At 37.0% G+C, this 22,911-nt stretch overlaps 1 protein-coding gene across 1 annotated transcript in view; it reads right to left on the reverse strand.

The window, feature by feature from the left end:
• Nucleotides 1-14,818: 14,818 nt before the first annotated feature.
• LOC127950537 (potassium/sodium hyperpolarization-activated cyclic nucleotide-gated channel 2-like) overlaps nucleotides 14,819-22,911 on the reverse strand; it is a 49,530-nt gene continuing 41,437 nt past the window's right edge. Inside the window, exons 7-8 of the mRNA XM_052547660.1 lie at nucleotides 20,919-21,083; nucleotides 14,819-18,166 (exon numbers count right to left, since the gene is read on the reverse strand). Of these exons, the coding sequence (XP_052403620.1) occupies nucleotides 17,229-18,166; nucleotides 20,919-21,083 (1,103 nt within the window). The 3' untranslated portion in view covers nucleotides 14,819-17,228. The remainder of the gene's footprint in view (nucleotides 18,167-20,918; nucleotides 21,084-22,911) is intronic.

Consider the following 22,911-nt stretch of genomic DNA (forward strand, 5'->3'; position numbering starts at 1 on the left):
GATGCACTGCCAGTAAAATAAAACATACTGACATGCTAATTCAACTATAAATCTGTGTTATTGGGGGGAAACTAATCGTATAGAGATTGCAACACTGTGAACAATTATCAGTGCAAGAATCAAACTTATAGCCAATTTCTGAGATGCTTTTCCATGCATCATTAAAGCTTTTCACAAAACACAGTTGCAAAGCAGCTTTACAGAAAATCATGATGTTAATGTTTAACAATTCTAAATATATTCATGCCTTATAGACACATTTAGCAGATTTGACCAGGGTGATAATATAATTTACATATGATTTACAATACAAGAAATCAGTCACATAGTTAAGATTTGCTATATAGTTCATCCTATCCGAACATAATGTATGGATGCCAATAAGGTGGACATACTTATAAATCCAACTCTATATTAAGATATAGTAAAACATTTTTTTAGTTAAGATTTGCTACACTATCTACCACTGAGTGTTCTGTCTATATGCAAATAAAGCTGTATATAATATGTATACAATTTTATAGAGAGAGCTTTAAGCTATAATAATGTTTATAATTTGTTGTGTTTTTGTCTTTTTTTGTTAATTACAAGCAGTTGAGATTTGTTATACCCTTACGAAAGGAAAATATATTTACCAATATATTTCTTAAAATATATTGTGATACATTGTAATATATTATTTTCTCTTTTTATTTTCTAAAATATTATATATTTGAATACATTTAATCTAGGGGTGTAACGGTTCACAAAATTCACGGTTCGGTTCGATACGATACACTGATGTCATGGTTCGGTTCGGTTCGGTTCGATACGTTTTAGATACAGCAAAATGTAAAAACATCTCAACTTTTCAGAATGCCGCAAGCGCACCGCGGGTCATGTGACAAGAACCAACCAATCAGCTTCATCCTTTCCCGTAACAACGTTGAGAGCTCAGCCAAGATGAAGGAACAGCTGATCATAGTTGTATATGGATTGCAATTTTGAAATAAATTCAGTAGCAGAGCTACTGCAAGCGATTTTTAGAGCTGCAAATCCATTTATCCTTCGCTGAAATTTCCGCGTCTCATGGAGAGAGCACGTCATTGTTGCTTAGCAAAGACAGACGCCTCATGAGCGCTTCTGCCCGAGCGCTTTGGAAAGGAGGAGAAAGACGCGCTTAGCGTTTTCCATGCGTTTTTAGGCACGATATGTGAACGGCCCCTAAGGCGCTCGCTCACTCAGCACGCGCTGAAGGCTCGTTGCAAAATGTCTAATGCATTTAACAGACCAGAAATATAAGATCCTAAAATAACCAACAGGTCTGGTGTTTGGGTTGGATTCCCTGTAAGCTATAGTGTCTAAATGCTGAAGGGATAGTTTGCTGCGTGCATGTTTCTCCTTTTTTTCGTCTTTTCCCAGATAGTACTGACGCATATATCCCAGATATTCCCGCTGGTGTTTTTTTTTTTTTTTTTTTTTTTTTTCCGCTGGTGTACCCTGTCATGTTGCAGATGCGACATACCGTTGTTTTTTTATCCACCACTCTCTTGCCATCACCATTATAGCTTAAAGGGAATCCAAAGTGCACCCAAACACCAGACCTGTTGGTTATTGGGGGATCTTCTCATTTCTAGTCTGTTAAACGCATTGGCTATTTTGCAACGAGCCTTCAGCGCGTACTGAGTGAGCGAGCGCCTGCTGAGTAGCCTAACATAAACATATAAGATGGTGTTTTTTTCTTCTTCGGGAGTGTCAGGGGCGTTGCCTGTTACGTTGTTTGGGTTATTGGGCTACCTTGTTGAACGCATATCATTATATTTCTTTCTCTCTCTTTTTTTTTTTTTTCAAATATAATTAATTACTCCAACGAACCGTTCGGTATACATAATGCGTACCGCGTACCGAACCGAAAGCGTCGTACCGAACGGTTCAATACGAATACGCGTATCGTTACACCCCTAATTTAATCATATATTAATGATACATATATTATATAATATATTGCAAAATATACAAATGATTGCCACTTTCAATATATTGCAATATATTGGAAAAAAAAAAAAAAAAAAATATATATATATATATATATATATATATATATATATATATATATATATATATATATATATATATATATATATATATATGCCTAATATATTACATGATATTTTCCAATATACTGCAATATATTTTTCTTTCATAAGGGTATATGGTATATACTGACTTTGGTGAGTACCCTGTGTGTATGCCGTGTGTGTATACTGGGTGACAGTTTACATCTTTGCAACAACATAAATGTCATTATAAATTATGACATAACTTGCTTTGTCTGCCATATTTAGTGTAGGAAAAAAAATATCTTTAAATTTGTCCAAAACAAAGTAACTAACCTTTTGACGCAACTTTGACGCACTGCATCACTGCTCATTTGCATAAAGCTAAGCTTTTCTCAACTTTGTTCACTGTCCAGCAGTCGCTGTCATTCACGTCCCTGAAGATCACCCACTCTTTTGGAAAACAAATGACTTCAGGTTGCTTCGTCACTGCAAAGCATTGTGGGAGCGTTAGCAGGAAACTCTTTTATACATTTCAGCCATGCAGCACATAAAGTGATCGCAAGAGAGAATGTCAAGGACAGACGATCTTGAGAGCGATTTCTCACGTTGATTGAAATTTAGCTGGCTTTGGTGATTTGCAGGAAAATCAATTTATGTGGCCTGAAGGTGTCTGACTCACCGTTAACGTCATAAGACCTTCGTGCTTCACATTTGATGACCTGTGCAACACGTTTGCCGAAATATCTCATCAAAAAAAAAAAAGCGTGCACGCTCACTCGCATCTATTTATTTCTTGCTTGTTGGTGAGTAATTAGCTAAACCAAAAGCCATTGCTCAGATCTCTAGACGGACGGAGCAGGTGGAGAGAAAAGCGCCGACAGCTAGCACTCTCTCTCTAACAGGAAAGAGGTCAGCTTCAGGAAGGAAACATGATTTATTCAGGCGTTCAGTGTATTGTCGGTGGATTGTGCGAGGCCGGGCCTTTAAAGAGAAATGCTGGGGAGAACACCAGCACTTTGATCCCCCCTCTCTCTCTCTCTCTCTCTCTCTCTCTCTCTCTCTCTCTCTCTCTCTCTCTCTCTCTCTCTCTCTCTCTCTCTCTCTCTCTGTCCATCTATCCAGCTCTCTCTCATTAAGTGTATCTCCTCCAGAACTGCAGTGAGAGATTAGAGTGACACTACACTACCCTCCTCTTAGTCACTTGGTGACATTTACAGCATTTACAGGCTCTTCACACACTGTTCCAGCAACCCATTACCCACATTCTCCACCAAAACACTGCTATTGAGATACGACACATTCTAGCTTTTCTTTAACTGCTGATCTGTATACATACGGAATTGCTCTGATGCATCTTGTTATTGGAAGTGTGCTGTGTGAAAGGCAACTTATTGCTTGTACTGACCACCTATTTTAACATCCGAAGCAAAATAATGTCGTCTATATTGCGTTTCGAACTGGCTTTAATGCAATGAGACGTTATCAAAATATGTATTATAGAATGTATAATTATAAAGCTAACACATGATGATTTGTAAATAATTTAAACTTTCTTGCACTTTGCCCATCTTTTTTTTAGTTGGTCTATAAAAAATATTCAAATTTGCTTTCGTTTTGAATTGGTTCATTTGAAAGTAGACATTTCGTTCTCTATAGATATGTTTTTCATATCTGTAAGGAAATATGCAGAGTTTTGAGTTTTGCGCTCAATCGAGCGTTTTGATGTCCTGTCCGATGTACTGTATTACCACTTAGACCAGCCATTAATGATCTGTCTGTCAATGACTTCCAATGTGAATTTTTTTTTTTTTTTTTTTTTTTAGCATAAAAAGCAATAGCATTTTGCATCAATTTGCCATCTTGAACAGGCTTTTATGCAATGATTAGAAGTTATTAAAATATGCAGCAAATATACTTTATAGTAATCAACACACACATATGATATTTGAAAATAATTTTCTGTTTAAACACACAGCGAAATGTATAGCATTTCCAGCAGTGGTTCTCAGCTCCAGTCCTGGGGCACCCTGCTCTGCACATTTTGCATGTAAGTAAAGTAGTGTTGTGTTCAAACTTTCAGTAAGACTTTAGTATAGGGTCCAATTCTCACTAATAACTAGTCGCTTATTAGCATGCCTATTATTAACATATTGGCTGTTTATTAGTGCTTATAAAGTACATATAATGCATGACACCCATAATCCAATACCCTAAACTTAACAACTACCTTATAAACTAATAATAAGCAGCAAATTAGGAGTCAATTGAGGCAAAAGTCATAGTTAATGGTTAGTTAAAAGTGAAAATTGGACCTTAAAATAAAGTGCGACCAAACTTTCTAATCCGTGTTTATTTAAAAGCAATAATACAGATACGGTCTTCAGCTTCAGTGAGATTCAATTGACCTTGCTTATAATGACTGAAGCGGATCAAGGGTTGATTGAATGAACAGCGTGATAGTGCTGGGTGTAAATAAACTTTTAGAGGCAGTCAAGCTTCCTAATAAGTTCCAGGGATATGTTGTTCTGGACGAGGAGGCCGGTGGGAGCTGTATAAAGGTATTACAGCTGTCTAAACGGCTCCTCAGGGATGTCAACCATTTATCTATACTCTCTGTGCCGGCTGGCGCTTACTGCTGACAAAGCATTTTACACATGTTCTCTCTTTCTGAGCTGTGGAATATTTCTAGAAACATTGAGTGCTGCCAATGAGGCTAATTATGGTAAAAGTCCTTCACGTGGCAGAGTAAAGCTGACCGCTGGCAGCGCCTGCATGGTAGATGAGATCAAGCTGTAATCAATGGAAACACAGCCTCCATTTGGCCATCCGCTCTGGGGCACTTGTGGTGAATTATGTTGTTTTGATTTGGGTAATGGCATGACTACAGTGTTCTGCTTGTTTGAGCGTAGAGTAATGACCTGGTAATTCTGGACTGAGCTTTATTTCACACATTTTTAACAGATGACCTACATTAGGGAAGGGGAATTTATAATGCTTTCACTGTTGAACGTAAAAGAGGTTTATTGTGTTATTCAAACAATTCTGATTTAATATTTTATGACCAAATGAAATAAGCATTCTAGCTAGGTCACATGACTGTGGATACCCTTAAAGGAATAGTTCACCCAAAAATGAACATTGCGGGAAATGTACTCACCCTCAGGCCATCCCAGATGTAGATGAGTTTGTTTCTTCATGAGAACAGATTTGGAGAAATGTAGCATTCGATCACTTGCTCACCAACGGATGCTCAGCAGTGAATGGGTGCCGTCAGAATGAGAGTCCAAACATCACAATAATCCACATCTGTCCATCATTTGACATCTTGTGAAGCAAAAAGCTTCTATGTTTGTATGAAACAAATCCGTCATTTAGATTTTAAACTTCAAACTGTTGCTTCTGGCTAAATTTACTAAAACAATGGAGCATATTCTTAATTCATGGCCTTAATTTACTAAAACAAGGAAATTAATTATTACAACATGGCCATATTTACTAAAATGAGGAATAAATTCTTAATTCATGGCCATGGTTTACTAAAACAAGAAAACTAAATCTTAATTCACAGCCACAATTTACTAAAATCAGGAAATTAAATATTACAACATTGCCAGATTTACTAAAACAAGGGATTACATTCTTAATTCATGACCACAATTTACTTTAAAATGAAGACACTAATTAGTATAATGTGGCCAGATTTTCTTAACCAAGTAAAACATTCTTAATATATGGCTGTCATTTCCAAAAACAAGAAAATTAATTACTTTATAACTACAAACATAGCCAGATTTATTAAAACTATGGAACACAAAAACATGAAACAAATGTGGCCAGATTTTCTAAACTAAGGAACCAACTCTTAATTTATGACCACAATTTACTACAATGAGAAAATGTATTAATGCAGTGTGGCCAGATTTACCAAAACAAAGGAGCAAAATTACTTCATGGCTAGAATTTGTTAAATCCTAATCAAGAAATGAATCAGTAAAGCGAGGCTGGATTTACCATTTGTGGCCATGATTTACTCAATTTACTTATTAAACAGAACCAAGATGAAAATGGCGCAGTGTAACAAAGTCTCTGTTTCTAAAGAAAGCAAATGATGATCTGAAAACACCTTGAGATTCCACGGCAGCCTTCTGTGTCAGGACAGCACCTATGATGTCTCAAAATGCTGCTTGTGTAGGCAGCTCTGCGTGTTTGGTTCAGAGCCTCTCTCTCTCTCTGTGGACGGCGTCTGTAGACTGTGCTGCATCAGTGATGAGGTGTCTGTGTCTCAAAGCCTCCCAGTGGAGCGTGTCAGTGCTGAGGTCAGCCCAAGGACTCACTCCCACACACATCTATGAGCAAGAACAATCACAGCGATGCAGCAAGCCGCACACAAACACACAGACGCGGGAGAAACAGCGTGTGACGCTCTGGGCCGTGTTAGTCATACAGATTCATGTAGCTGGGAAATCTAGGCCGATATTTACATCTTGGACAGTGTGATGAATTAGAGATTTTGATGTTTATCAGCTGAAAAACAAGGGCTGATTTATTGGTAGGGATTTACGGCATCACTCTCAAGGAAAACAACCCTCTGTTCTGCTTGTTTTCATCGTATCTTGTTGGCCTATTTCCATAAATCAGCGAACTCTTCATCTTTTGTTTATGTGGAGTGTTTTTGATAAATAAGAGAAAGATTTTCTGAATCCAGGCATGTGGTGGTGTTTCGGTCTGATGGGCTCCGTCTCATTCATCACTTGGCCTGACTTCAGCCCAATTCTAAATGTCAAAATTAGCATTTCATCACTTCCCCTGAAATAATGGGAGAAGTGGAGAGGACGGGCAGAAGACAAAGAGGACGTGACGGGGTTATCTGATCATCAGAGGTTTAGAGGAACCGCACAGTCACAACATAGCGTAATGCTTAATGCGTTCTGTGCTATATATACTGTATGCTTATTACTACTTGTTACATGGCACCACAGTGATACAACTCATGGATTTGGATGGCTTTACAGTTACTGTATGGTGTTTGGTAGTGATCAAAAAGGACTTAAACATTGAATTTTTAAACATTTTAAACATTTCCTTCTTGTAAACTATTGGACAGCAATCAGTGCTTTAAGTGCTTTTTCTATTAGAGCCAAAAAAAAAAAAAAAAACAGCAGTCAGGCAACAGGCAACCTTAATAATAAATCCTTTTATTAGTTTGTGGATTTGCTTGAGCTAGAAATAACTACTGAACATAAATAAAATGTGCAAAAGGATTTTGAAAAAATACCCTTGGAAAGAGCTACTGCATTACTGCATTCAAACTTCCAAACTGACTCAAATGATTCGCGAACCCACTTTGAACTCCCGAACTGACTCAAATGATTCGCGATCCCACTCCGAACTCCCGAACTGATTAAAATGATTCGCGATCCCCAAACTGACTCAAATGATTCGCGAACCCACTTTGAACTCCCGAACTGTCTCAAATGATTCGCGATCCCACTCCGAACTCCCGAACTGATTAAAATGATTCGCGATCCCCAAACTGACTCAAATGATTCGCGAACCCACTTTGAACTCCCGAACTAACTCAAATGAATCGCAAACCCTATACGAACTCTCGCATTGATTCAAATGATCCGTGAAGCCGCTCCGAACTCCCGAATTGATTCAAATGATTTGCAATCACCAAACTGGCTCAATGATTCGCGAACCCGCTCCGAACTCTCGAATTGATTCAAATGATCCGCGAAACAGCTCCGAACTCCCGAACTGATTCAAATGATTTGCGATCCCCAAACTGAATCAAATGATTCGCGAACCCGCTCCGAACTCTCGAATTGATTCAAATGATCCGCGAAACAGCTCCGAACTCCCGAACTGATTCAAATGATTTGCGATCCCCAAACTGACTCAAATGATTCGCGAACCCGCTACGAACTCCCGAAATGACTCAAATGATTCGCAAATCACTGCATGACTTTGGTCATTTAGACAGTAGGTAATTTAGGTGTTGGGAGAAAAACACTGTCATTCTGGATTCAGACTGCAATATGCTGCAATACCCTGTGAATGCTGGATTTTTTCACTGAAGAAAGCATTAGTGGCCACATTGCACTAATTCATTCAGTCATGAACTAGATGAGCAGACCAGAAGAGTCGAATTGAGAACTGTATTAGAAAGTGACCCAAACTGGATGCAAAGTAATCAAATCACATTTTCCAGTTTGCACGTGCAAAAACAACTGATTGGTGCCACATATAGTAAAGAAATAGTTAATATAAGGAGGCAAATAAAATAAAAAATTAAAACAACATAATTTTGTATGCCAATGTTATCTTTTATTGCACAACAAGTCATCATTTGTAAGGAACGCTTCAACAACATTGTCACTGATGTATCAGATTACTGAAAAAGGGTAATATTCATAAGCAGGAGACTTTGCGTGTTGCAGTCATAGACATCAGCTGGCAGAGCTTTTTTAGTATCACTAACCACATGTCCTTCGCTGATCTAGAGGTAACTAAAATAAAACAAGTAACTCACATCAACACGTCAAATTCCCCCTCAATGACTCCTTTGGGTTTTCTATTCGGAGCCTACACAGAAAAATAAATATTACTGTAGTCTTGACCATTAAAATATGCAAATAGGTGTCTTTTAAATCTCAGTATGCACACTTGATGTGTGGATAAAACCACATCATCTGGAAAAAAATATTGTTCCACGGCTCATAAACTACAAGCAGATTATCATGTTGGGCTTCTGTGGGAGCTTTCATGAGCTGCGATTTTGTTTTCCCCCTCCAGCCCTGTTAAAAAAACCTAGTGAAACAGGCTGGAACTATGGGTAGTTATGAGAACAAAGCTGTCGTGGCTCTCTGAATGATGCAAGCAGGACGATTTAAGTAGGAACCATTATGGCCTAATACTAAAAGGGCTGATGGGTCTGATGCAGGAGTGATTCTGGCACACAGGGTGACGGAGAGTAGACTCATCATGCTGCCAACCGGACCAAAACCACTCTAGCCCGGTGCACCTCAAGTGACCTTCAAACGGGACGGCTGACTAACATCCACACAAAGGAGTGAGTGCGAGTGCTTTCACACACACACACACGCACAGAGCAAACAGTGATTAAGGCTCAGCACTATTACAGTGAAACACATTTTAAAAAATATAGCAGAGTACAGCAGCAATGTCAGACACAACAACACAAGTTTACCATAAAAACACACCATGCAATAAGTGATACTAATACCACTAATACCATATTCTTTGAAGGGAAGCACAATTAAAATTAATTAAAATACTATCCTAATTTTAATATGAATTATTACCAATTTGATGCATCCTTGATTTAACTGTAATTGCATAATATAAAACACTGAATACTAAATGAGATAAATAAATTACCATAATTGTATGCAATCCAAATTGCAGTATGGCGAAAGGATGTTCTATAAATATATAATAAAAAAAAAAACTTTTTACAAATATAAAATGATATTTAATTAAAATTACAATAACTGGCAAAATAATTATAAAAATATATATTATTATTGTCATTATTCTACAATAATTTATTGTATTCACTAGGATCAAAATAATAACTGTGAACAAAGATGATTGAGAATCATCTATTTGTACCAATTACATACCATGGTGTGGTAAATCAAACAGTGCATGGTATATATGAGTGACACAGTGATATTTGATATCCGACCTGGCATTACTGTAAGTGAGACTAACTAACAAACAAACGAAATGAATAACAGGCAGAGGACACGGGCATTAGCCACATCAGAGCTTTCGTTGGGTTTGGGTCAGCAGAAATAGACAAATCCGGATCCACTTATTCCACAGCAGCTTAATCTGACGTTTCATTGAACTGTGTTTAATTGGATGGCTGACAGAAAGAGAGACACGTGGTCCTGAAGACAGCTTTGAGAGAAAACACTAGTCACGGTGCACTATCAAAGTCAGTTTGATCTTGTTAAAACACTTTCTGATGCTACACTAACACTTAGACAAAGCTGGAAGGCCCCACATGAATATTCAAACAAGAACAGTTAGTACATATAAAATCACATCTCAGAACAGAGCTGCGGATGCATGTTAAAGAGAAAGACAAAACGAGTCGTGAATTTACAAGACTTTGCTGATGTTCTCCCTGTATCTGACAGCGCTTCAGCAATTCAGGCCTTTCAAATGGTCCAAAGTGTTAAAAACTGGGACAAACCATTACATTCTTCATGGTTCCATGAAAAACCTTTAAAATCCCTGTAATCTATTCATTACACAAAAGGTTCTTAATCATCAGAAAATAACCTTTTTTGATACCCCCCGGTCCCCCAAAACCTTTCAGTGAACAGTTCTTAAAATAACCTTTTTTTTTTGAGTTTGTAAAACTGTTTAAATATTTAAATTCCATGCTAAAGGTCATTTTTGAAAGCATAGATTCCAAAAAGAACCTTGATTTTTAAGAGTGGTAAAAAAAGGTTCTTTGGATGTTTTAAATGTTCTTTACACTAAGAAGAAAAAAAAAAGAAGATCTTTTAAGAATTCTTTGAAGAACCCAATATTTTTAAAAGCCCACTTTGGAACCTATATTTTTAAGAATATTGTTGATGGTAATATTTAAAAAGTTTCAGCAAAAGATTTAAAAATAAAAAGCATTACCATTAAAATATGTGAAGATGCTCTGGAGGTTAAACTTGAGCTTCAGTCTTTGCATCCCAGAGTTCAGAGCTCTATAATAATCCAATCTCACTTTTCATTCCAGGTAAGGAACCAACTTTTCACCATCCCAAGCCATTCCCAATATCCTGCTGCACTCACAAACACATGTGAAATGCATCGCAGATGCCATTTCCTGTTACCTTCAATAAAAACTGTTATAAATGAGTATCCCAAGGTTTGCAGTATTTTTATATCCTGCCAATGCTGGAATTGTAACATTTTATTGCAGTTGCCATTTATATGTGCCCTTTTTCCACATGAAAACATCATTTGCTTTACAAAAAGTCTTGAAATCCCTAATAGCACAGTCTTTCCATCTATTATATGTGCTAGAAAGTCTCATCATCATTGAATCTGCTGTGATGTCTATGAACTGCAACAGCAAACGCCCCAGAAGCTCTTACCAGACCTGTGCTAAAGTCAAATCTGGTTTTTGGTAGATCCAAAACAACGGTCCCATTAAAGTCCCCACTCAGACATGCGGCTCAGGGTTCCAGACAAACAGAAATGTGCAAGTCGTGTTTCCCCACACGAGGAGGTTATGCTGGGTTATTTGTTTCGCTAACACTAATTAGCAGCTACTGTACATATATTGCAAGATTAAAGGATTAATTCACCCAAAAGTGAAAATGCTGTCTCCCTTATGCTGTTCCAAATCTGTATACTCTTATTTAATTTTATTTTCTGTGGAGAATAAAATGAGAGTTTCTGAAGAAACTTCATGCAGTTTATTCATACAGTGGACTTTCAGAGATGAATGTCTGTCAAGCTCCAAAAACAACAGAAACTAGTTTATTTACTTGAAATACAGCCTAGATTTCAATCTGTATGATTTTATAAGATATTCAATATAGTGCATTAATCATTTACTGCACCAGGGATATTATAGTGAACTTTTTTGCTTATCTTTGAGTGGGGTATGAAAATTAATCTGGTTTTCCCTATGAATTGTACTTGAAAGTGAAACTTTTATGAAAGTCTACTTTTTTTTTATTAACCCCAATAGTAGACATTTGTTCTTACTTTAAACAAACTCACCTAAGTTTGATACATTGAAAGCACTCGCCTAAATATTTTAAGTATTGCATTTGGGTTTAAGACTATGCCGATATTTGGAAAACAAGCCAGAAATACTGATTTAGATTATTTTTCCATTGTAAGGTTGTTTTTATATATTTACTTATGGTCTTTTTTTGTAGTCTGACAAACATGCTCACAATGAACTTTGTATGGAAAAGAGCTGCGTGAAGATGCTTTAAAGCAAATCATTTTTGGGTGAACGTTTCCTTTACAAAACAAAAGACATAAACTTCACATTTTGTCTTTTGTAAAGCCACATACGACTAAAAATAGACTATTTGGAAACTAGATATACTAGGCACTAGGTATTTACAGTACGTTTTGCATTGGGGCACATTGTCAAAACAGAAAAGAAACAGACAGACAGAGGAGAAGAAGAAACATAGAGTACCCTGATTTACATCTGATGCTGGGAAATATGGAGGAAATGTTCAGTCAATCTGTCCGCCTGTCCTTCAAGCACTAGCAGGGAAGATTGCCAGGAAAAGCAGAATAAAACTGTCACGTTTTCCACACGGATGAGGCCTGCGGTGAGAGTTTGAACGGGTACTATATGAGTCTACCTTGGAGTGACGTTAATATACTTAGATTTGGCTGTGATCTCCTTTCGAACAATCAGACAGCAGCTTAATTAGGGCTAAAACCATTAAATATGCAAACGTGTTTACTAAGTTGTTTGCATACATTCACTGCCATACCCATCTTTATCGACCAACGCCTGAGTCGAATTAAAGCGTGGATTGTGTCCTTGGGCGAGAGAACATAAAGCCCTAGCAGAACTGAGAGGTTTATTCGCAGGAAACAGAACGTGCCTTTACTGAGAAACACAAGAAGAGAGATTATATTGCAGTCCTGTGATAACGTTTCATCGAGCCAATCAATCATAGCTTCCTTTCTCAGATTAATATCATCAGACTCTTATGTTACAGGAGGTTCAGTCTGTTGTCTTTACTGATGCTTTTTTAGGTTTGATTGAAATTATGCCTTTAGACCACATCTACACTGGATGCGAGCATCGCGCCCGCTAAATTTTAAAACATGCTATAAATTTAGCAACATGCAATCAGTTACCAAATACCTTGTTTCTATTTTTGCATGGCTTTTTCAGACAATTTGTTTGAGTTTGAAATACAATTATTGTTTTATTAATTTAATTTCTTGCATTTCTGTTGCTCAAACAGCATGGCGCTGCAACACCAAGGTCATGGGTTTGATTCCCAGAATGCATGATCTGATCAAATGCATATCTTAAATGCATCTTAAAAACATCTGCCTAAAATGCATAAAAGTAATGTAAACCTATGTATTTAACAGTATTAAGCTTACTGTGTAATATTTTATATGCTGTTAACCTGTTGCACACAGTCTACCACATGCCTTTTATCGCCTCATTTATAGTTTTTAGCTTCTTTTTTATAATTCTTTAAAATTCTGTTTAGAAAAATCATGTTAAATTATGAGTATCAAATATGATGATTTGAGGAAGGTTTATTTGTTCAACTTTCAGTCATTATTGTATTGCATTGCATTGCATTATATGTTTCGATCATCAAACTATTCATTTAAATATTATCTTTATAAGACATATTATTGAGAGATAAGTACTGTTATTAAGATCTCATTGATTTACATTACAAGCCATTATCATCATTTTCAGAGTTGAATGAGCTCCATATTGTCTCTGTTTCATACTCTATGAGCCACATAAGCCCTATGTATCAAATGTGATTTAATATTCTTTTTAAATTTTATATTTAATAAAGGTTCAATAAACTGCATTGTTTTCACCAAAATTTCTGACTATTATTTAATGTCAGGCTTTACATGGGTTAAATGTTTGACCATTACTTCAAAGCCCATCTGTGATGTTCCAAGTTAATTTTATACCAGTTATTTATTCATTAGTTTTGTTGTTGTTGTTGTTGTTGTTGTTGTTGTTGTTGTTGTTTTTTAAATATGCTTCCAGTGTAGATGTGGTGTTGTACTGCCTTTACAATGCACAGCCTAATGCACAGATCTAATATGTTTACATTCACCTGAGTGAATATACCTAAATATACCCTCATGCCATTCAAGATATAGATGAGTTTGCTTCTTCATTGAAACAGATTTAGAAAAATGTAGCATTATATCACTTACTCAAAAGTGGATCCTCTGACAAATCTATCATTACGGCATTTTAACTTTAAAATAAATTATTCTGGCCAAAACATAATGACGCCTCCTCCAGTGGAATAAGTCCATCTCCTGTTGTTTCTCGCATTCAAATCCACCCACATATTAGTTTAGAAATGTTTTGGACCGTTTGGGCTCGCAAACTGTGCTTGATCTGCACGTGCAGATTTCTCTGCTAATTCAGACAAGACAACTTTTTTAATTAAATTAAACTATATTATAGATTATGGAATCAAAAGCAACAGTTTGAAGTAAAAAAAATTATGGATTAATGATGGGTTTGTTTATTACAAACACATGTTTTTATCAACTGTTGGACTCATTCTGACGGCACCCATTCACTGCAGAGGATCCATTGGTGAGCAAGTGATGGAAAGCTACATTTCTGTTCTGATAAAGAAACATGAAAAAAAAAACATCTTGGGTGGCCTACGGGTGAGAAAATCTTCAGCAATTTTTTTTTTTTTTTTTTTTTGGGTGAACTATTCCTTTAAGACACAATAGGAAATGGTGCAATTCCAATGCATTCACTAATCTTAGTGAAGCATAAAGGGATGATTTTAGATGTTTATGTAGATGTTGACCAGATTACCGTACACATCAGATACATTTCAGATTCAGAGCCACCCTGATCAGATGGAAAACAAATATGATTGCTTGTGTTTGTACCCTTGCACAAACATGCATGCAACATGATCTGATCTGTGCATATCAGCAGTGTAAATACAGGCTTACTGTATATTGTAAAATCAATGTCAATCCATACACTGTTGTTTCAAGGAAATCTTGTCAATGTTTGTTTGTTTTTGTTTTAATTGATTAAGCTGCCTGTTTCAATCGCACAACTCCCACAACTCCCACAATCACAAAATCATCCGACGCAACCAGAGAATGTGACGATACCTGTCCTATAAAGGGCGCTAATGGGACACAATGTGCTTTGTCTTAATATAATCGACAGATGGATCACCGTTAGAGAAACAAGACTTAGAAAAATAAAAGCATTCTAGATGTATCTGATTAAAATACTTAGGACGTGATCGCTACAAATAATCGGCAAATACACAGTTTCCATTTTGCATGAATTATTACTGATCTATTTACATGGCAGTTGTTAATATTCAGGTAACATCAATAATGCCACTTGGCATACATTCAAAACCCATTATGCACCAGTCTCGTTTTTGTTTTTCTAAAATCATTTTTCCTATGTTACTGCCTGGTTTTGCACATAAAATAATTAACAGCATCATATTTACATTTTTCAAAGTTCAAGTGAGAAAAATCTGCAGCAGTTGACAATTAAACAAACAACTACATTCTTGTAAAGAGACAAGTTCGTAAATCAACCCAATAGTTTACATCTGTTCACAAGCAATCAACAAATCAGCGATTCAGCCAACGCTCACAGGCCTGCAAACTGAGCCCACGCACAAACTTTGTATTACGTTTACAGGCCATTAATATGCAGCATGTTTAGATACTCAGTAATTTGTGCAAATCAGGATCTATTTTTAACACAACGGGCAATGTTATAAAAATGTCACTGTTTTACTGTAAAATATAGAATAAATAAATAGATATATATATAGAAGATATTATATTTTTACAATAATATTACATTATATAGCTAATATTGTCTTTTTTATTTTTATATCATATACATTTTCTTTATCAAATATTACAATTTTTTAAGGTCTGCACTGAAATAACCTACCTCTCTGATCTTTGACCTTTTTCAAAATTCATGAATTTTTCTATTTATTGTGACTTTAGTACTTCCCAACAATAAAATAAAAATCAATAACACATTACAAAACCTGTTTCCATCAACGAAACGTGCTACTGCCGTAGACCCCCAAACATAAAGTGACAAAGAATACATGTAACTTTAGAAAACGAGGACAAATTTCTTAACACATTGCAAAAGCTGCACAACCTTATCCAGATGAGCTTTCGGATATTCTCTGAATAACACTGATTAAATTGCTTATGCTGCGATATGAAGCTTTCATATAAAAGGCAGGGCAAGAATATTGCAGAATTATATTGCATGTGCAGATCAGCATGGATCACAAAAAAACAGCATGTTTATTTTGGTTTGACTGCTAATTTAAATGACCCATTGCATTCAAGTCTCGACTTTCAGTGCAATCCCTATGCAGTGAAGTATTGCCTTTATCAACACGTAAAATGCAAGCATTACACTCCCGTTTGATCAAACAGTTTTATAAATTAAACGAATAATAAGCAAATGTGCACAAATACACACACACGCGCACACAGACCATGTATATGGCTTCTAAACTTGGAATCAAGGCAGTTAAATAGAGGACGTTTTCCTTTGACTTGTTTTTCTCAGTTGACACAGACACAACCAAAACTTGTGTTCAAGCTCAACTTTGGTTTTCGAGTAAATACAATGTGTGTGTTTTCTATTAGAACATATTTTTTTCCCTTATTTACCTTTTTTATTTACATTAAGATATAAGATCGACCAGCGGTCCATAATTCTTTTTAGTTGTTGTTTTTTTTCTAGATATTTTACAACAAAGTGAAAGACAAGTTATTAGAGTGCTACAAGTAGAGCTTATACAGAAAGAATGGAGACGTCCCAAAACACTTCCGCGAAGCGTCAAATTTCTTCATTGTCATCTCTTGCAAGTCCCTGATTTTTTTTTAGTCGCTCGATTGCATTGTATGAACTCTACGGAAAACACCACAGTAACACACGACAGGATTTCTCCCTTTCACTCGAGACGGCAAAGACAAATATATTAAGAGGCATCCGAAGCTGTACAGGGGCGGCACTAGCTACACTAGCGAGGCATCTGTCCTCGTGAATCTATTCGCAGCCGAGACGTTAAATCTAGTAGCAGTAAAGGTGAGGTCACATTAGTGATGTTTCAGCGAAATTCGTCAACAGCGGAGTGATGTATAAAGCACAGAACTCTTAAAACATGCAGCGTCAACTGGTCAACGCAGTGATTTTTAAAAACCAACTGTGTGCGAAACTCCAGATCGTACGGATTCCTATTGGAACGATTTCGCCTGCAAAATTTCGGTAAATGTGACCAAACCTTAAGTCTGTCTGAACGCCCTCCCTTTGGTTCCTATGAAAAGCCACCCTACGAGCGTGTGACTCGAGCAAAAAGAACAAACTGTGACTCACAAAAAGTTCCACAAATAGTCTCATAGTTCTCGTCAGAGGTTGGACGATAGCCGGGATCTAGCGGTGAAGTCCGACTCAGGAAGGCTGACTATTGAATCTTTCTTGCGTATAACGGAGTCCGGTCCCGCTACTGCGGGTGGAGTGCCTGTAGGGGGCGGTGTAGACGGGTAACTCCCAACCGCGCCGGTGGACGCCTGGTGAGGCAGCGCCATTCTCTGAGGAACTGCGCTCCGGACTCCAGAAGGCCCTGGGATGGCAGGATGGGGTGCTTGAGGTGGGCCGATCGAAGTCGAGGAGACGTGGGTCGACGGTGGTGGGCTGGGAGCAACAGGTGGTGCGCCCTCTTGTGGCAGGGAGAGTTGGGAAGCCGACAGGGCTCTGGCGTCTTGGGTCAGGTTGCCTATTTGTTGCAGGGGTTGGGTAGCTTTGGGCCCTGTGTGACTGGGGATGTGCTGTTGGATGAGTGACAGCTGAGATCCAGAGCGTGCGCCCATCGGGCCGCTCCCGTACTGGAAAGTTCGTCCACCCGCCGCCGCTAGCGGGCTTTGAACCGGCGGACTGGCCATAGCGACACCGGCGAGCACACCAAGCCCCAGCTGAGACTGCTGAGGAGAAACCGTCACCGGACTAGCAATGTTTTGCAATACCTGGAACCGTCGGACCATTCGCGGCGACTGCATGGTGCTGGGACCCACCATCGGACCGAACTGGGGACAGAAGCTCATGGCCACCGCCTGCTGTAGAGAAGCGATAGCAGAGCTGCTGGCCTGCGACTGGCCGGGCGGAGCAAAGAACCCGCCGGGGATGGAGGGCGTCATGGACATGGCGCGCGGACGCTGATGGTCGATCAGCTTCACCATCTCGCGGTCATACTTCACAATCTCTTGGATCATCTCATTCTCGTGGTTGTTTAAGATGCCGGAGTTTAAGTCGTGCTGCACTTTGTTCATAAGGATGGAATTCTTTTTTCCTGCAATGAGAGATAAATTTCAATTTCTATGGGTACAGTACACTTTTGCATCACATTTACATAGCATGAAATGTACAGAATTTTCCCAAATTGTAAAAAAAAAAAAAAAAAAAAAAAAAAAATCAAAATTGTTTCCTTTTTACAACATGGCAGTAAGACAGTAAATAATTATATTTACTCTCCCATTTTAACTAAATGGTTGTGTTGACCACATTTGTCAGCCTATAAAATGCTAACAGACAAATTTATTGTAAGAGATATTATTTAAAAAAATACAATAATTATTTTAGAATTTTGTTTTAATTTATAATGAATTAATTGATGCAATCCTTTAGTTTTATTTCATGTTGATGCTAAAAATGAACAAAATCTGAGTTTCATCCATACTATGTAAATTTCACATAATTATGTAATATGTGGAAATTGCATTAATATTAATATTAATATGAATAATATTTTGTTCAAGTAAAAAAAATATGTTTAGAAAACATACTGAATCACAATTTAAAAACTAAATATATTCAAATGTATACACTTATAATTAAAAGTAACAGAAAACTATCTATAACACCTTTTATTGTTCTACTTATTGATACAAAATTTGATTTAAAAATAAAAAAAAGTCCTGAGGAAAAATACAGACTACTTGCTCTATAAACAAAGGAAATATTCAGGAGTCCAACTTTAAACCGATGATTTATACAATTTTACATCAACTCATTTAACAATAGGTATGGATCAGGATGGTTCACCAGTCTTCCAACAACCATCTGGACTATTAATGTTAATGTCACGCAATCATTTCTTTAACAGAAGTTCTTTAAAAATGCATTTTGAGGCATAACATTTCACTGTGTGTATTTGGTATGCTAAAACTCTTCATGAGAAGCTCTTTTTAAGTTTATCACTGTAAAAGCATTAATTCAGCACAGCCATTAAATAACCACCTTCGTATAAACTCACTGTTTTCAACAACACATTTACTGCAGTGAATTTAAGACGCAGTCAGATTTCAAATCGCCTGCTGTGAGCAATTTTCCTGTTGTTATGCAGAATCCACAGGATCTTTATTAAAAACTATGATAGATTTGAGCAATAAAAGACTTAACCTTTAACTTATTTATCCTGTTTATTTTTTAAGTATCTACTGGCTACCCTGTTAAGAGACTGTACCTACTGTGTTCTTCTGTAACACGTGAGATCGATTCCACATTCCTGCTTTTAAACCCACAGGAACATTCACATTAGAAGTTAATAGGACAAGTGCATTACTGTTAACAGGTCTTTTTTCAAACAGGTTGTTTTTTTCAAACTCAATCAAGTCACTCAAGTCAATATTATGTTGACACAGAAAGCATCCATAAAGCTCACCCTCACCCTCAAGTCGTTCCAAACCCGTAAGACCTCCATTCATCTTCAGAACACAGTTTAAGATATTTTAGACTTTATTCAGCATTGTCTTCTCTTCCGGGTCTGTTGTGAGCGCTTTCAAGTGTAGTGATATCCGGTGTCCTGACATTTTATCCTACCCTGTCAGATTTTCCTACCCGGGTTTACTGCGCACGCACACATCAATATTGCGTCCTTTGTCTCATGCTAAACAACGATATTTAATGTATCTGCATTACTGTAAGGGTAGGTTTAGGGTTGGGGTAGGTGTAGGTGTAGACTTTAATAAAAACGCAATCTAATTGGTAGAAAATAATATTTATTGTTGGTTTCCTGACGCTGTATCCCTTCTAGCTACAACCGCGAATATAACACATAATTACTGTATTTGCAGTACTGTAAGGGTATGATTAGGGTTGTGGTAGGTGTAGACGTTAATAAACCATAACTTTACAGTAGCATTTTTCGTTGTGTAATTGTACTACCCACTGTTTTAGTGGGAGGTGGGAAATTTTGACAGCGTAGGACAAATCGACAGAACACCGGTTCGCGAACAAATCATTCGATGTAACCGGATCTTCTTGAACCAGTTCACCAAATCGAACTGAATCATTTGAAACGGTTCTCGTCTCCAATACGCATTAATCCACAAATGACTTAAGCTGTTAACTTTTTTAATGTGGCTGACACTGCCTCTGAGTTCAAACAAACCAATATCCCGGAGTAATGCATGCACTCAAACAGTCCTCAGACTGAACTGATGTGAAGACAGAACTGAAGATGAACACCGAGCCAAGCGTCTGAACCGAACTGATTCTTTTGGTGATTGATTCTGAACTGATCCTGTGCTAATGTTATGAGCGCGGGTAAACTGAAGGCTTAAATCAGGGGCAATCATCGCAAATGATGCCATTACGTCGAGCGCAAAAGAACTGGTGAACCGTTTTCTTCAACTGGTTTATTAAATCGAACTGTCCGAAAGAACTACTGGTGATCCGAAAACCGATGCAACTGGAAGAGAAGACAATGCTGAATAAAGTCGTCATTTTTGCTATCTTTGGACCAAAATGTATTTTCGATGCTTCAAAAAATTCTAACTGACCCTCTGATGTCACATGGACTACTTTGATGATGTTTTTCTTACCTTTCTGGTCATGGACAGTATACCGTAGTACACACAGCTTCAATGGAGGGACTGAGAGCTCTCAGACTAAATCTAAAATATCTTAAACTGTGTCTCAGAGATGAGGTCTCATGGTTTGGAACGACATGAGGGTGAGTTATTAATTACATAATTAAATTTTTTGGGTGAACAAACCCTCTAACCTTGAATAATCCTTTAAGGCATTAAAGTTTTGCTTACCCAACCGGTCCAGTCGGTCAATGGCTACAGTCTCAAAAGCCCTCCTCATCATGGGATACTCCTCCAAAACCTCATTAAAATTATCCACGGAGAGCGAATACAGGCGACAGTAGGTATCCGCTCGCACACTCGCCGTACGACGGCCCCGCGTCAGCAGACAGATCTCTGACGGAGAGAAATAACACACACATTTAAGATTCAAGAGCACCGGAATGATTAAATAACATCTTGATATTGCCGTTCTCTTGGGGAAGGGAACTTTGTGACCTTTTCTAGACGCCGAGTGTTTTTAAATTGCTCGAAAACTGAAACCCTGAAGAGTCCTCTATTGAACAGGGTGTGAATTAAAATATCTGCCTTGCGGAAAGTAATTAAACTTTATCAGACTTCATTCAAAAGTATGTGATTTGAATGCTTATTACAAAGTGGTGAATGTATTCCTGCTTTATTGAGCTCTCGGGACTTAAAAATGGAGGGTGTAATTATTTCAGTGTTAAAATACTTTCCTGTATCCTGTTTTAAATTGATATTCTGCTATGACTCACTTCCCTCCTTGTCACTTTCTTTCTTCTGTGGAACACGAAAATATATTTTCAAGAACTTTCGTCACCCAAACGCATTGACTTTCATTGTATTAACAAACCCCCTGCAAAATTGTATTTTGTGTTCAACAGAAAAATAAAAAAGTTTGCTCACCAAGGCTATATTGAAGCCTACTTCTGCCACTGGAAAAAAAATGGTATTGCAACTTTTTATCTTACAATTCTTACTTTTTTATCAAAATTGCAAGACATAAACTCATAATTACTAGGAATAAAGTAATAAATGTGTGATATAAAATCACAATTCTGACTTGTTTCTTGCAAATATGATATTTTCCTCTTAATTCTGACTTTTTTCTTAGAATTATAGGATTATAAAGACAGATTTGCATAATATAAAATAACCGTTGCAAAAAAATATTAAAGTCAGAATTGCGAGATATAAACTTGCCAACTGTGAGGAAAAAGTCAGAATTGTAAGATAAATAGTTGCAATTAATTTTTTGTAAATGTAATTTTTCTATACCAAGTCTGCCATTATTTGGGAGGGGGGGGGGGGGGATAAAACTGTAATATTGTGAAATATTATTACATTGTAAAATAACTGTTTTCTATTCTGTTATTCTATTAGAATATTTTTTTATTTATTAAAAAAAAATTAAATCAGCATTAGAATGATTTCTGAAGATCATGTAACACTGAAGACTGGAGTAATGATGCTGAAAAATCAACTTTGAATCACAAAAATATATTAAAAAAATTTTTTAATAGAAAGCATTTGATTTGAATAATAATATTTACTGTATTTTTATCAAAACAAATGCAGCCTTTGTGAGCAAAGATTTCTTTCAAAAACATTAAAAAAAAATATTCCAAACTTTTGACTGTAATACTGTCTGCATACGTCATATGTGCATATATATATATATATATATATATATATATATATATATATATATATATATATATATATATGACCTTGTTTCATGGTGAATGTGCAAGGTTACTTTGTGTCTATATTTAGAAGATCACACACTGGTTCCTTGAGATTAAATTCAACCCATATGATATTGAAACACAACCATGAAACATCTAGCTCCTCAGCATGGGAGAGAAATGACCCATAACAGCCTCTGAAGATAATACACGTCAATCATCGTACATGTTGTGTGTCATTCTGTGTATTAAGTCGTGACCCATCCATCAGGGTCCTCTGTGTGTTCAGTTCATTTCCCTGTCTGCACTCCAAATCAGTCCAGAAAATCCAATTCACAACCTTCGAAGCCTTGGTTCGTTTTAGAGAACTTAGTCATCCAGCGGCGTTCATCCAGAGCCGGGTCATTCATCAAACCAAAGGCAGTAAATTAAATCCACAATCACACGTACGAACATAAAGGTGAACACACACACACACACACACACACAAACAAACTCATGTGTGGACAAACACA

This window comes from Carassius gibelio, chromosome B2 (genome assembly GCF_023724105.1).
Source record: "Carassius gibelio isolate Cgi1373 ecotype wild population from Czech Republic chromosome B2, carGib1.2-hapl.c, whole genome shotgun sequence".
Lineage (NCBI taxonomy): Eukaryota > Metazoa > Chordata > Actinopteri > Cypriniformes > Cyprinidae > Carassius > Carassius gibelio.